Source organism: Gadus morhua, chromosome 14 (genome assembly GCF_902167405.1).
Source record: "Gadus morhua chromosome 14, gadMor3.0, whole genome shotgun sequence".
Classification (NCBI taxonomy): Eukaryota; Metazoa; Chordata; class Actinopteri; order Gadiformes; family Gadidae; genus Gadus; species Gadus morhua.
In genome coordinates this window covers 16,800,168-16,814,412 of record NC_044061.1, presented here as the reverse complement: position 1 = coordinate 16,814,412, position 14,245 = coordinate 16,800,168, and the positions used below count along the sequence as shown (strand labels likewise).

General features: G+C 41.2%; 2 protein-coding genes across 4 annotated transcripts in view; one reads left to right on the top strand and one right to left on the bottom strand.

Moving 5' to 3' along the window:
• The first annotated feature begins 807 nt into the window (after positions 1 to 807).
• tollip (toll interacting protein) lies at positions 808 to 5,515 on the top strand. Of its 2 annotated transcripts, none has more exons than XM_030376271.1 (6): positions 808 to 932; positions 1,466 to 1,615; positions 1,768 to 1,950; positions 2,160 to 2,312; positions 2,726 to 2,819; positions 3,694 to 5,515. In XM_030376271.1, exons 1-6 carry the CDS (start codon positions 900 to 902, stop codon positions 3,915 to 3,917), a joined length of 837 nt encoding a protein of 278 aa, XP_030232131.1. In that variant the 5' UTR covers positions 808 to 899; the 3' UTR covers positions 3,918 to 5,515. The 2 variants fall into 2 exon arrangements, with proteins under 2 accessions (XP_030232131.1, XP_030232132.1); XM_030376272.1 differs by lacking the exon at positions 808 to 932 and adding an exon at positions 1,133 to 1,269 and having other exon boundaries at positions 3,694 to 3,917.
• Positions 4,993 to 14,245, bottom strand: part of LOC115558292 (mucin-2) — a 33,183-nt gene continuing 23,930 nt past the window's right edge. For both annotated transcript variants that reach the window (XM_030376268.1, XM_030376269.1), the window contains 11 exons: positions 14,107 to 14,231; positions 11,815 to 11,846; positions 11,370 to 11,538; positions 10,910 to 11,011; positions 10,542 to 10,582; positions 8,578 to 8,703; positions 8,289 to 8,384; positions 7,991 to 8,116; positions 7,840 to 7,879; positions 7,463 to 7,583; positions 4,993 to 5,995 (listed from right to left, as the gene is read on the bottom strand). In XM_030376268.1, the coding sequence (XP_030232128.1) occupies positions 5,806 to 5,995; positions 7,463 to 7,583; positions 7,840 to 7,879; positions 7,991 to 8,116; positions 8,289 to 8,384; positions 8,578 to 8,703; positions 10,542 to 10,582; positions 10,910 to 11,011; positions 11,370 to 11,538; positions 11,815 to 11,846; positions 14,107 to 14,231 (1,168 nt within the window). In that variant the 3' untranslated portion in view covers positions 4,993 to 5,805. The remainder of the gene's footprint in view (positions 5,996 to 7,462; positions 7,584 to 7,839; positions 7,880 to 7,990; positions 8,117 to 8,288; positions 8,385 to 8,577; positions 8,704 to 10,541; positions 10,583 to 10,909; positions 11,012 to 11,369; positions 11,539 to 11,814; positions 11,847 to 14,106; positions 14,232 to 14,245) is intronic.

The following is a 14,245-nucleotide window of genomic DNA, read 5'->3' as shown; positions in this document are numbered from 1 at the left end:
ATACTCGCCCCAAACCTTTGGCTCGTTGAGAAGAGGGATCGACAGCCAAGGAGCATGTATGGAGACTGCTCCTCACCCACCTACACCAAGACTATTCCACGTGCTGTATTAAATCCTCGATTAGACCATTTATTCGACCCTCTGATCCAACCTGTGAAGTTGCCTTGATTTTCACTTCAAGAATTAATACTATGATGAAAAAATACACAACACGGTGCATACATATGACAAATAAAACTCTTGAATCTTTGAAAAGGTGAACAATAATCTGGTAGCACGTCATGACCTGATCTATGCTGGTCACTTTAGTTAAGGAAACACTGTTTGGGAGGGAGCCAACAGGCTATTTCCACATAATATTTTTGGATAAAAGATATTTCATGTATAAATTAAAATAAAATATCTTTATTTATGTAACCTGTTTCTGGATTTATTTATTTATCTTCTAACATTACCCTGGTATAGATCCTGTAAAGAAACAATAACCATGCTATCCTAGCTTTTGGTGTGCCTGAATGTACACGGACCCATAGAAGCGAAGTCTTTCGACGACTATCAACAATTAAGTTCTTTTTTTGCATTTAACAGCACACTTGCATACTATTTGCCCAAAATGTGCCTTCTATAGCCGAAGACAGATGTTGAAACCTATTTAGTGGTTCGGTCGACTACACCATAGCTCTGGACTACACACTACAGACTGCTACTGCAACCAACCAGCAGGCTACAAACTGGTCCAACCCATATCCAAGTTTACTAGTAGTAATCAGTCAGCTGATCGCTGACGTCAGCGTGCAATCGTAACGGCTGCAACTGGGTCGGCTTGTTTACATTATATTCAACTGATCTGCCTTCAAAGTTACTGGTCGTTAATAGCATTTTGGCAATCGTCAAACTAGATGGCAACTACCGTTACCACACAGCGGGGACAGGTAAAATATTGAAAGTGATCGCGCCATGTAATGTGTTCGTACTGTCGCGAGGGAAAAGGCAGAGACGTCCAAGCTAGCCATAGGTGATCGATTAAACGAGACAGAATTGTTTATTCATTCATTCCGTCGAGTGGTACCGACACTGATTCACGATGAGTCGGTTCGTTATTTTTTTAGGGGGGCTGGTTGTAATTAAGCGGTGTCAGGCTAGATGACTTATGTGCTAACGTTAGTCAGACTAATGTGTGTGCTGCAACTATTCAAGCTCGTTGCGGGATTAGCTAACTAAACAGATTTGTCTTGACAGTATACATATTAGGGTACATACATTATCATGGTACGGTCAGTAACTATTGCGTGTATACCTTTTGATGAATAAGTATAACAAGTGAGGCCATACTTAGAATTATAGTATTTAGGCCTGGCTTTATGTGGTCCTTATTTCCGTATATCGGCGCTATCGCCAAACCCCACGTCGTGACGCGTAGGTTTGACGTTAATGCGAATTTACTTGATTTTGTTGATTGGTTCAGGTGTACATCGGGGACCTTCCCCAGGACTTCCTACGCATTGCTCCTTCACACCAGCAACAGCAGGTGCAACTGGACGCGCAGGCGGCCAGGCAGCTGCAATATGGGGGCTCCATGGCCACTGTAGGGCGTCTCAGTATCACTGTGGTACAGGTAGGCACAATTTAGAATCATATACGTACAATAATGGGAAACCATTAACGTGAAATGATTAGTGCTTTAAATATGCTGTTTACGATTCATCATCAACATTGATTCTGCTATATGGTTATCAAATCTTGCTTCTGGTCCAAATTCTGATCTAGGCAAAGCTGGCTAAGAACTATGGTATGACCCGCATGGACCCCTACTGTAGGATGAGACTGGGCTATGCTGTCTATGAAACTCCAACTGCACACAATGGGGCAAAGAATCCTCGCTGGAATAAAGTTATTCAATGCACTGTGCCTCCTGGGGTAGACTCCTTCTATCTGGAGATCTTTGACGAGGTGAGAAGGATTGGAGGCTAGGAATTTCATTTTTGGAATCTCCAAATAAGCTTGAAGGTAGTTTGACTTTTTATAAGTTTGTATCAAACTTGTATTTTTACCAATAAATTATAACTATTTCAAGTGTTGAAGCACAATCCCTTTTTTGGTACTTTGATGTTTACTTCACATTTTATAAATTTCTTCTGTCTTGCATGAATGCATTCCAGCGGGCATTCTCTATGGATGACAGAATAGCATGGACCCATGTGACCATCCCTGAAAGCCTGAGAGAGGGCATCATGGTGGACGAGTGGTTCAGCCTGAGTGGTCGACAAGGCGACGACAAGGAGGGAATGATCAACTTGGTGATGTCATACGCTGTGAGTGTTCCAATCAGGAAAGGGGTATTGCCAGGTCATTGGCTACATTGACCAGCCAGATTATTCCACGTACTACAAAAAATACACAATCACAATCTATAGCATGGCATCTATTAACAAGCTTATGTATTTGAGTAAATCATTGAGGTTGCAAAGTTAACTACTGAGTATTAATATAAGATAACATAAATATAGCTAACATAATTTCTAAATCTCAGCTGTATCATTTACTTTTAGACAGTCTGCTATGTGGTTTTTTTCTTCGATTTCTATTTTCTGGTCTTCTACGCGGAAGACACTAAAGTAATTTACGTTCCTCAAAAGTGGTCTGTGAAGGAAATGCATAAGAGAATTCCATCCATAATAGAATTTTTTTTTTTTTCCTTGTTTTTCTCGTATCTTCATGCTACCAGTCCATGCCAGCAGGAATGATTCCACAGCCAGTGGTCCTGATGCCCACGCGGGGGGGCCTGTACCAGCCAGGAGTGGGATACATACCAATAGCAGGTTAGAGGGATCCTTCAGGCACCCACCAATCAGACAAAGTGGATTTTTAAAAAGTCTATATTATTTTTCTCAGTGTTTGTTGTAACGAGCTGAACAAGTAGAGAAGATAATAAACACTGCCAGGGTTAGGTATACGATTCCCATGGCTTCCACCCATGCTAACAATCCCCTTACAGTATGATATATGATCTAGCACTGGCAGTGCTTATTAGTAATTTGGCTAATATAAAAGCATAGGAATGCATAATGTTGAATGAATACGTTACTGGAATATGAGACTGAATTCATATGTATTAAAAATCGAGTAATGTTATTACATAGTGACTGCAGTCAGCAACGAAGGAACATACCATGTCGATGACAATGCTATATACAATATGAAACACTATCACACACATACACACAGAATATATGACACAACTTTTATAAACAATATAATAATGACAAAGGTTATAAGATGCATGAAACGTGCTAAATTATTGGGTTTTAACCATTGTGAAAAAGTTTGCATGGTTTATGAGTTCCTTGTACCTTCTAACATTGCCTTTTATTCCATTTTCCAAATTCTTTATTTCCCTGAATCAAATGTTTTAGGGTCACGACTACCTTGACAAATGATTTGCTTGGTCCCAGACTTAAAATTCTTTATATAACGATTTCATGAAAAGTCAATGGAGTAAATGAATGGGAAATTTAATTTGGGAACCAGAGCTGTTAAAAACAGGGGGCGGCCATTGTTGCGCTCTCTTGTATAAAACGAAAACCCTGGCCAGTGTGGGTTTACAACAAGCCAGCCCTCAGCTCCGCCATCTCCTCTACCCTTCATGCATATGCTTCTTTATACCCCCCCCCCCCCCCCCCCCCCACCCAACAGGTGTGCCTGGCATGTACAATCAGGGTGTGGTTCCCATGGCAATGCCGGCGGCGGTGCCGGTGGTGGCCAGCCAGATGGCTGAGTGCAGCGAGGAGGACCTGAAGGGCCTGCAGGACATGTTTCCCAACCTAGACCCTGAGGTGGTGCGCACTGTGCTGGAAGCCCAGCAAGGCAACAAGGACGCTGCCATTAACTCTCTTCTGCAGATGGCAGAGGAACTCTGAGGGCTGGTGTAACCAATCTACACCCTGGAACGTATATGCACATATATATTCTCTACATACACACACGGGCATCCAAATTCAACATGTACAGTTATTGCCCAAGTGGCACTATAGCGCCGTCGCCTACTTGCATTCCCGTCATTTGGTTAGTTGATCCAATCACAGCCCTAGACCAACTTAAGCAGCAGCCATTACTGAACAAGCACTAACAATGATTGTTTTCTCCAAAAGTTTGTCTACACTGAAAAAAGGAATCGTGTGTTGTATCTAAGTCAGGCAGTACAGCCTATCAAGTTTCCTGTTTTAATTCCACACAAAGGGGCTTGCTTACAGACTCAGAATGAATCAACAATTGTTTGGGAGCCACTATGATGGCTTGGCACATTCATATGCCCATGCAGAATTGTTTTAAATTGTTCAATTCAGATGTCACTGTGAGGTAATTATTAGCCCATATTATTTTACAAAAATATTAACCATGTTCAGCAATCGAGCACCAAAACAGTGCAGAGAAAGGACATTTTGTAATGCAAGTTTAGCTAAACGTCCCTGTCGTAAATACATTATGCACCCAGTTGTAGCTTTCTGAGTCAATACATCGAAAAAAATTATAAATTACCAACATTTCTCTATCTTTAGTTTCTAGTGGTTTAGAAGAGAATGAGGACATCTAATGATCAATTAACAAATGTGGAAGGTTATATGTATAAGTCAGGCTGCCATTCCATGAGGGGTGATATTCAAGCAAATCAGGAAGAAACAAGTGATCAGACACCAAACAAGATATATGCTCGAAACGCTACCAACTCTGCATCACCAGAAAACGTAGCCATATATGGCATATTACTGCCCCATTTCTGCGTGGATGTCTAGACCCATGATTCATATGCCAAAAAGGGAAGGAGCCAATCCAGTCAGTTCACATAACATCCATGCTTAGACAGTTACAAAGGTCAAGGAGATTGACTAAAAGGTTTATGTTGTAAATCCAGAAACAATGATATTTACAACTATGACCTGTTATCATTTATATCTGTTAAACTTTTGGTGGGACCTGCTAGTCTGAAAGGTATTGAATGTTGCCTGCCAACGTTTTTTTTTTTGCCAACTTGCATCGTTTTTTGCGTGTGTTTCGCTTTAAAGATCTATATTTTTCAGAAAAGATTCCCAGTGGGTTGCAAATCTCGGAAATAAATATTACTGGAGCCTTGTCAACATGTGCCATGTCAGGGTAAAGCGTTTGTTGAAAAGTGAGTGTCTATTTATACACCATTGTTATTTTGCCGATTCAGTAATTGTATTGGATCTTTAAGTTATGAGCCACAGACCTTTGCCTTCAACAAATTGTTCGACCATGTTGCCGGAAGGATTTTGGACCTCTTGAATTGAACTACTTCCAAATATAAATCTTATGAACAGTGACACCCAATAGCTTAGCAAAGACTAAACACTATTATATTTGATATATTTATGGGACTCTGAGCTTGCGTGTTGGTTAATGAAGTCGTGATCTGAAAATCTCTGACCTTCTTCCTCGAGTGGATTTTCTTTTGCTTTTGTTTCTCAATATGACTGGATCATAAATATGAGTGAAAATGTGTCTTTGTACTGAGTTCTGTTCACCAAGCATTTACTTGGCTCATGAGAAATTGTGAGCAGAAAAAACAATTCAGTTTTATGGTTGCAGAAAATTATATTTGATTGTAGTGACAAAACAAAACATCTCGTCTAAAGTAGATGTCAATACAAATATGTGGGAAAATATGTCACAACAAATGACACCTAGTACAAGTATTTGTTTCATTCTAGCAATTGGTTTCATTACAGTAAAATGAGGAAAATTAATGGGGCGTATATTCGGGATCGCGCCGATGGCTGTTCGTTTGCGTTAGCGTCTGCGGCGTCTCTTCCCTTGCGTCGCGCAGGCGGAGTCCTCGCAGCTGCACGAGTCCACGCTGGTGTATTGTTGTGTACGGGTGGAGCCGTCGCCACACGTCAACTGCACCTCCTTCACACTGGTGGTCAGCTCCTTGCAACATGCACACTTGTGCATCATCTTGTTTGCAGCTGCGGAGAATCTACACACCACACACTACAATTATTTTGTGTCAAGAAAATTTAGAAATTTGTCAAGAAAATGCATACATTAGTATATAATTGTATCAGCTTTTTCTTGTATCATTTGTTTTGTGATTCCCTCTGCAACAATTGCTTCTGCATATTCATTTCCTTATTGTTAAATTAAGGATAATCGATAGCATCGACTGCAGCTTTGAAGCATTAATTATGACGTATACGGCATTACACTTTATGAATGTGGAATCCATTATAGTATATAATGGATTCCACATTCATAAAGCGTTGTTCATACATACTGTAAGCAATCAGTTATCATTAATAAGATAATCACATAATAGTTTGTAAGATAATTTATACAGCATATGTTAGTAATGTACTTACTATTTACAATGTGTTAATAATGCTTCATAAACACACAATAATGCTTTATTCTTGATTTGGTCAGGTAGGTTTAAAATTATAGTGAATTATTTCGTGTTTAAAGTTAGGACTATATTCCTATAAGCATTTTAATGATTAAGTGTTTATAAAGCATGATTATTAAACACGTAAATAATAGTTTATTAATGCTTCAAAGTTGCAGTTATGCTAAAGCGCCCCCGGATAATCTTATGATATATGGATCTCGATTACATGTGAACCTTCTTGTATCAGAGCACATCCCTAACACATGACTAACAATACAAAAGCTCTGTCATCAACTTGCTGGACAGTAGACCGTGTTCCTCTTTAACATACTTCTGACTGTTTTCAAAAGTTCATCACAACCATTAATGCCTGGTGGGCATCATCAATTGCATTCTACTAATGTCTTATTCGCCTACTTGACTGAAACTAATCTGGATTTATACAGTGTTCAGCACAAAACAAACTTTTGCGTTGGCAAGTTGAATGAGGATTCAGGAAGATTCAGGAGTCTGGAAAAACGACCCAAACACCGCTTTTTCAAATACATTCCACAAAAAGATATATATATATATATATATATTTATCTATCGAAAATGCAACTGCATATATCAGAAACCACTAAATGTATCCCTTTGAACCGTTTTTGAGGCATTCAGTTTTCTACTAAGGGACAACTCTTGTTTACTAAGGGATTCAATTCTACAGGGCTACAAGCATTGATAGTATGGCGCCTCACAATAGTAATGAATGGAAAAGAGGGGAAAACAAGGCACAAAAGTGTGCCTTGAATTCTGATTGAGATGTATTCCAAAGTATAAAATCACGGTCATCCTTAATTTTTGTTGTTACATTATTTGTGTTTAATCAATTATCATTGATTGAGATTACTTCTTCAGTGTATCCCCAGGAAATCTAGAGAAGGCCCATCTTCTGGCCTTCTATTTGCCAAAGCTAGCTAAGTCAACTAGCCTGCTTTCTGCTGCAACTCCTTAACTATATAGAGGCAAACTTTTGTGCCAATATTTCAAACAATGCAGCTGATTTGATGTGAGGCTTACTTGGATGAACTTCCACAGGTTCCTGAGCAGAAGGACATTTGGACAGGTTCCAGGTTTTTACATCCGTCAATCTCAATAACGGTCACCTCGGTCTTCATCTCACACACACTGCGCAGTTGGCCTGTAACATAGGACCAGGGAAAGTCATGAGTTGCCATCCAAGGCTTCCGCTGCTTCAAATAAATCTAATATCACAAGACTGGTCACAGCATTCATTAATTTGTGGTGGAGTATTGACTGAAAGTTGAGGAACAGCGTTATACATTGGGTTTGGGGTGTCATTAACATTACACGGCACCAATCAGCAGTTGGCAAACTGCCTTACAGTATGTTGAAATTGGTTACAGCTCTTAAGAACATTGACAAGTTTTACTCACATGTCTTGCAGCATCCTTTAGAGTCTGTTGTCTCGGTGCCCTTGATGACAGGAGAATGAGAGTTTGCATTACAAATCAGTGCAAGCATGATGACCTGTGACGTAGCATTGTAAGATTGAGAAAGTGACTAAAGAAAATGTAAAACACATACAGGCACACAATCCTCTGGGTTGTATTGGGCACAGCTGGTTTTGGACTCGATGGCGGTAGGAGGTGTTGTGGATAAATCACAGGTGTATTCAATACAGCTGTCACCAGGGGGCGACCACGTCTCATTCTGCCAATCAGAATAGCGGCAGTGGTAAAACACAGGGAAGAAAGGTTTTCGTGAGTAAAAGAAATAATGGAATTATTATTAATTATGCAAGGTGATAACCTCCCTTAAGTTTAACTCACATCAGCATACAAGAACACGATTCATAAATGTAATTCAGTACCTCAGAACTAACCTGTGTGATATACTTGGTGTTGTTATAGGTCATGATACAGCTCTTCTGGACACATTTGCCACAGCACATGTTTTTAACAGCCTGGTACTCGTAACCCTAAACACACACACACACACACACACACACACACACACACACACACACACACACACACACACACAAACACACACACACACACACACACACGAAAAGAGATGGATGGGAGTGATTAAATTACCATGGTTGCCACATGTTATTTTGGGTGCTGAACAAATTGTGCCTTTAACAGTTTGCGTGGGAGAAGGCTTACCGCTTCACAGGTTTTGTTACATCTGACAGGTGTACACACAACGGAGAAAAGTCCTGTCTGTGCATCCATATTGTTGCTACAGGAACACTCGTCACAGGGATCTGAGGACGGAACCTTTGACCCAGGCTGATGGGAAAACAAATACATGATGCAGTTGCATAAACATGATCAAATAACTTTTAAGTTAGGTATCTGATCAGAAAATATGCTATTCATGATTTTTTTTGTGGTTGCAAAGCAAGCCACACTTTTGTTATCATATAGCCTAGTCTTCTATTATTATTCTACCTCATTTTCGGTAATTATCTCCTACACTGTTACTTGTATAAAAACCATGCCCATTGCAAAGAATTGCACATAGCCTATGTCAGTACAGTGAGCTGTACCTACGATTTTTTTGTGAATGGGGCAAAAAGAGCTCAAATCAATAATTCTGAACCTGAACACCTGAGAGATGTCAAATTAATTTTAACCATATTTAGACGGGAGCAGCCTACGGAGGTCATGCTGAAATTTTTGCCTCGAGAACCCATCAGATTCTTCGGAATAGATTTTGTTGTACCTTGACATTTTTGGGAAACCTTCAAAAAATCATAAAAACCCGTAAAACCGGATTACACAAAATTTGGAACAAATAGGCCTACTCCTTAACATTCCCCAACCCCATGGTATTATTTTGGTTTGATGTTAAAAATGGCAAATTTATGCGAAAATGTTGCAAATGAGCTGCCATAATCAGCCAATCTCAAGACCGGTCCTAAGAACCCCAGAGGCACAACCCAGTCTCACGGAAATACGTGACATTGTCACGTCATTTAATTGATCTAATCATTTGTGATCAGGGACACGTCATTTCAATTTTTTCTAGCCAAAAAGCACAAATTTCAAACTCAGAAAAATTGTCTGTGATAACTAACAATATGACAGCTTTTGGCCACCCGATTCTACTTTCACCTTTGATTCTGAGAAATTGTGACAATTCACGGATATATTTAATGCAGGTGCGCTGCTCTGTAGGCAAACGGCGACGGCAAAAAAGAGAACTTGAATCGTAGGCCTACGTCTTATTGTTTATTTTATCTAGTCATCTATTGTCTTGTTTATTTGTATGGTATGTGAATGAAAGTCTGCGTCGATGCCTCAGTGTCACGAGCGGACGTTGCAATGAAATTTGTTCTTTTTTGGCACGGAAAATTTTAAATGACTTGTCCAAGATCACGAATGAATAGATTAAATTACGTGAGAGTGTCACGTATGTGCCATTCAAGGATATCCTTTTTATTATTATGGAAGCTATCTGAGGAAATGTGCGGTCTTATGTCTGTATTAAGGCCCCGTCCACACAAAGCCGATTTCATGGCGAAACCGCAAAGGTCTTGTACGGTTCGGCCTTCCATCCAAACAAAGCCGGCGAATCCGCTGACCGAAACCGCAAACTTCGGTTTCGGTTTTCGCAAACTTCTGAAACCACCCTCGGAGGTGGTTTCAAATCTACCCGGTTTCGTTTTGGATTCATGTGGACGCCTGAAACCGACTGAAACCGTAAACCATGACGTCATCGCCCCACCCCTCGAACCTCTAGCCAATGACTGTTAAGCCCGCGGAGTCTCAGAACTCACAACAACAAGGATTTCTGTAGCAGAAGCAGCGCCCCTTATGGGCCTGGAATGTGTACTACAGCGTTTCCACAGATCTACCCGGTTTCGCTTGGCTTCGTCTTTACGGAGATACTGCGAAACCGTAACGGTTTCGCCTGTTTCGGCTTCGTGTGGACGGGGCCTAAAGCTGCAGTGCACTGTAATGTCGTGTAAAGGATTATTAAAAGTATCTATCTATCTATCTTTATGAAATTTGAAAAGTTGCACACCTGAAGAGTTTGCACTACCACACACATTTTCTGTGTAGGCCTATTACATTTTTGACTTTTTTTTTTACAAAAGGATGAAGGGAAATTGGCTTCTTACTGAGTACTCCACACTGCTGTTGACACACACTTCTTTCGGAACTGTGTGGGGAAAAAACAGGTGCCAATATTAGACATATTCTATACTATAATACCGATATCCGAGCAGATTTTACTTAACATGTTTAAGTAATCAATTAAAAGCCTAAAAAATAATTAATAATTCCCATGGCTATGTTTATAAAGACATACATTCCACAAAAGCCTATATTGGATCATTAAATATGAAGTTGACCGACTGCTATGCATGAATGAGAAAGTAAGAAATCTGTTAACCTAGAGACCATGTTTGTTTTGCTCATAGAGATTTCATGCAACACACTGTCATGAGTTTATATAAATTGTACACAGCAGTAGGTTGTGACATACCGCAGGAATAGTCTATGCAGCAATCTCCATTGGTCTTCGTGACGTTGGTTTCAAATCCTATGGGGCAAGGTGATACGGCAGGACACCGACTGGTATCGCACTCTGCAAGTGTGAAAGGATAGAGCATGGGATTATAAATATGTGTCATCTTAGAGTAGATATTAGCATTTCGTTTGGGACACAATATCTAAAATGTTCACTTTATCTTTTACTACAATGGCTGTTTGCCATTGACCCCTTTTAGCCTTTTCTCTTTCAACTGGTAGCCCAACGCTTTGGCCCTTGTGAGACAAATATACGATATCTGCATATACGATAAATCTGCGTGCCTAGAGCTAATATTTTCCTTATTTTACTATTTGTAGCTTGCCGCAAAAACAAATAACCAAGTTGCAAATATTCTGTTTTCGGCCCTGGAAGTTGCAGTGAAACTTCAAGTGGGACAGGCGGCTGAACTCACCACATGTCTCCTTGAAGCAGCAGTCAACTGTTTTGTTAACAGATTTATAGCCGGGGTCGCTACAGTCGGGGCTGGGCTCTGCCACGCAGGACACAGGAGTACACTGGACGCTAATGGTTTCATTGTCGCAGCGGCAGTTATTGCAATCGCTTGTCCAACTCTCACCCAGCTGGTTCAGGAAGAGAGGGGTTTAAAATGTTAAAGACAAAACACATTTGGCCCCTATAGTGTAGGCCAAATAATACATAGGGACTGCTTAACATATCAATTTTGGGCATGCTATGAGAGTTAAGATAGTTCATGGATATATCTATCCACCACTGGATAAATGGTATATTAAAGATAGTACTATCTTGCAGTGCAACAAACAATTAAACAATTCACTGCCTACAATCTATATATTACAATAAAAAAAATGTTTCACATCCCCAGTACCAGTTCTTACCTCCTTTGGCATGCCGTTAGGTCCAACACAGTCTAGAAAAGATATTATCAAAAAAATATGTTTTAGAATATGCTGGTCGGCTAAGGGTCTAGGTAAAAACAACTTGATATGTGTAAAAATCGATATGAGATATTTGATTGTGATGGTGTCATCATCCAGTCCCAACGGTGTCCTGTGTCTCCTTACTAAACATTGGACGTTGGATAGACGTTTAGATCTATATCTGGTCCGTCGGTCCATGACCAATTCTGGACATCTATTTGACAAACTACTATTTCAAACTCCATCATATGGATGTCAAACCATGACCCAACTTGGACGTCATATTGACGTTCAACATTTCACAGGTGCAGGAGATTTCGGTCCACTGAAGGGGTTGTTTTGTATCACCAGGCGATTTTTCGACTTCTATCGAACGTCTACGCCTCGTGCCCACTACCTCCGTCCGTTGACTGATCCCCATTGACTTTGAATGGGGACGGACGCGCAATGCATTGTGGATCCGTCCGTTCCGCTGAAGCCTTCGGCTACGTCAAAAAGTTGAAAAATGTTCAACTTTTTCGGCAGCGACGGATCCGTCATCCAATCAGATCGCGTATGCAAATTTAAGTTCTGTGACGCGACTCGGGCTCTGACGATACTGGAAAGCGGGAAAGCGGGTCATCTTGCCTCGCAACAAGCAGGAAGAAGCGGGAAGAACCCGGCGAAGCGATTTGATTGGCTGACGGATGCCTCTGCAAAGGCTACTCCCCCATCAGTCAGCCACGCCTTCCCACGTCCGTTGACTGACGGTGCAGTGGGCATGTAGTTACGCCCCGTGCCCACTACCTCCGTCAGTTGACCGTTGCCCATTGACTTTGAATGGGGACGGACGCGCAATGCATTGTGGATCTGTACGTTCAGTTGGAGCGTTCGCAGTTGAAAATTTTTCAACTTTTTCGGCAGCGACGGTTCCGTCATCCAATCAGATCGCGTATGCAAATTTAAGCACTGTGACGCGGCTCGGGCATGGACATAATAAAGGGCTCGGGCTCTGACGATACTGGAAAGCGGGAAAGCGGGCACGAGGTTGACGTCCGTGGGACCTCCGTGTAAGGGCTATTTATAGTCCAAACGTGACGTCAAATTTAGACTTCAGTTGACCGAAATTTGACGTCCAATAATGACACAGAAAAGACGTCACACATTGCGCAGTGGGCAGTGGCGGATCTTCCATTAGGCAAACCTAGGCAAGTGCCTAGGGCCCCAACCAAATCTGTCTTTATTAGGGGCCCCCAAATCTGACCCCCCCAGCCATTACTTATGTAAAGTAAAAAAGAAAAACACATTTCTAGTAGAAAAAAATAACAAAAATATCAACATAATGCCGAACTAAGGCCTAAATAATAATTTTCCAGCACACATGCCCCCCTCCATTGTGCATTGGACTAGTCCAGAATATGATTACGTAGTAACGCGCGCAGCGCGAAATAACTTACTTCAAACCAAAGCAGAGGGATGCAACTCGGTGAAAATGAAGCGGCGGAATTATGATAGTTGTTGTGCTAAACGAAAACAAAAAGCTGTCTTTGTGTTTACAAATGCTTTCTGTCTCTCACACACACACACACACACACACACACACACACACACACACACACACACACACACACACACACACACACACACACACACACACACACAGCTTTGCCACTCACTCAGTCACTCACTCACTCACATACTCTCTCTCTCACTCACACACAGACACACAGACACACACACACACACACACACACACACACACACACACACACACACACACACACACACACACACACACACACACACACACACACACACACACACACACACTGTTTTACTCACATGAAATGGTGAAGGCAACAGGGAAAATGGACATTTGAAGATGGAGAACTTAACCACTTGCACACCTAAACACCTCTCTCTCTCTCTCTCTCTCTCTCTCTCTCTCTCTCTCTCTCTCTCTCTCTCTCTCTCTCTCTCTCTCTCTCTCTCTCTCTCGTTTGAGTAATAAACATGGAATTTTGGCAAAGGCTGGAGAAATCTGAAACTGATTTTACTGTGGAGAGTTGAGTGGCAGTGCACTATGGGTTTATTGCGATTCTAAGAGTATTGGGATGGTTAGTTGTTTTGTGTACGTGTTTCAAAAATGAGGGCCCCATGTCTATATTTTGCCTAGGGCCCCAAAATGGCTAGATCCGCCCCTGGCAGTGGGTCTGATTAAACTACTAAGGTTACACCCAATAAACGTATTTTAGATTAGCTCCTATTTACCGCAGGACGTCACACAGACATCGTAGGCTGTGTTGAATCGTGTTGTGCCGGGTGCACAGTAACAGCCCTCCTGGAGTGATGTTCCGTTCTGTATTTGTATCTCAGAATTGTACATTTCATTATACCTGCACATTGAGGA

Coding starts and splice junctions, on each gene's coding strand:
- tollip (XM_030376271.1), top strand. CDS start 900: ATGGCAACTACCGTTACCACACAGCGGGGACAG. Junction 933..1,465: donor TTACCACACAGCGGGGACAG/GTAAAATATTGA, acceptor TGATTGGTTCAG/GTGTACATCGGGGACCTTCC. Junction 1,951..2,159: donor ATCTGGAGATCTTTGACGAG/GTGAGAAGGATT, acceptor AATGCATTCCAG/CGGGCATTCTCTATGGATGA.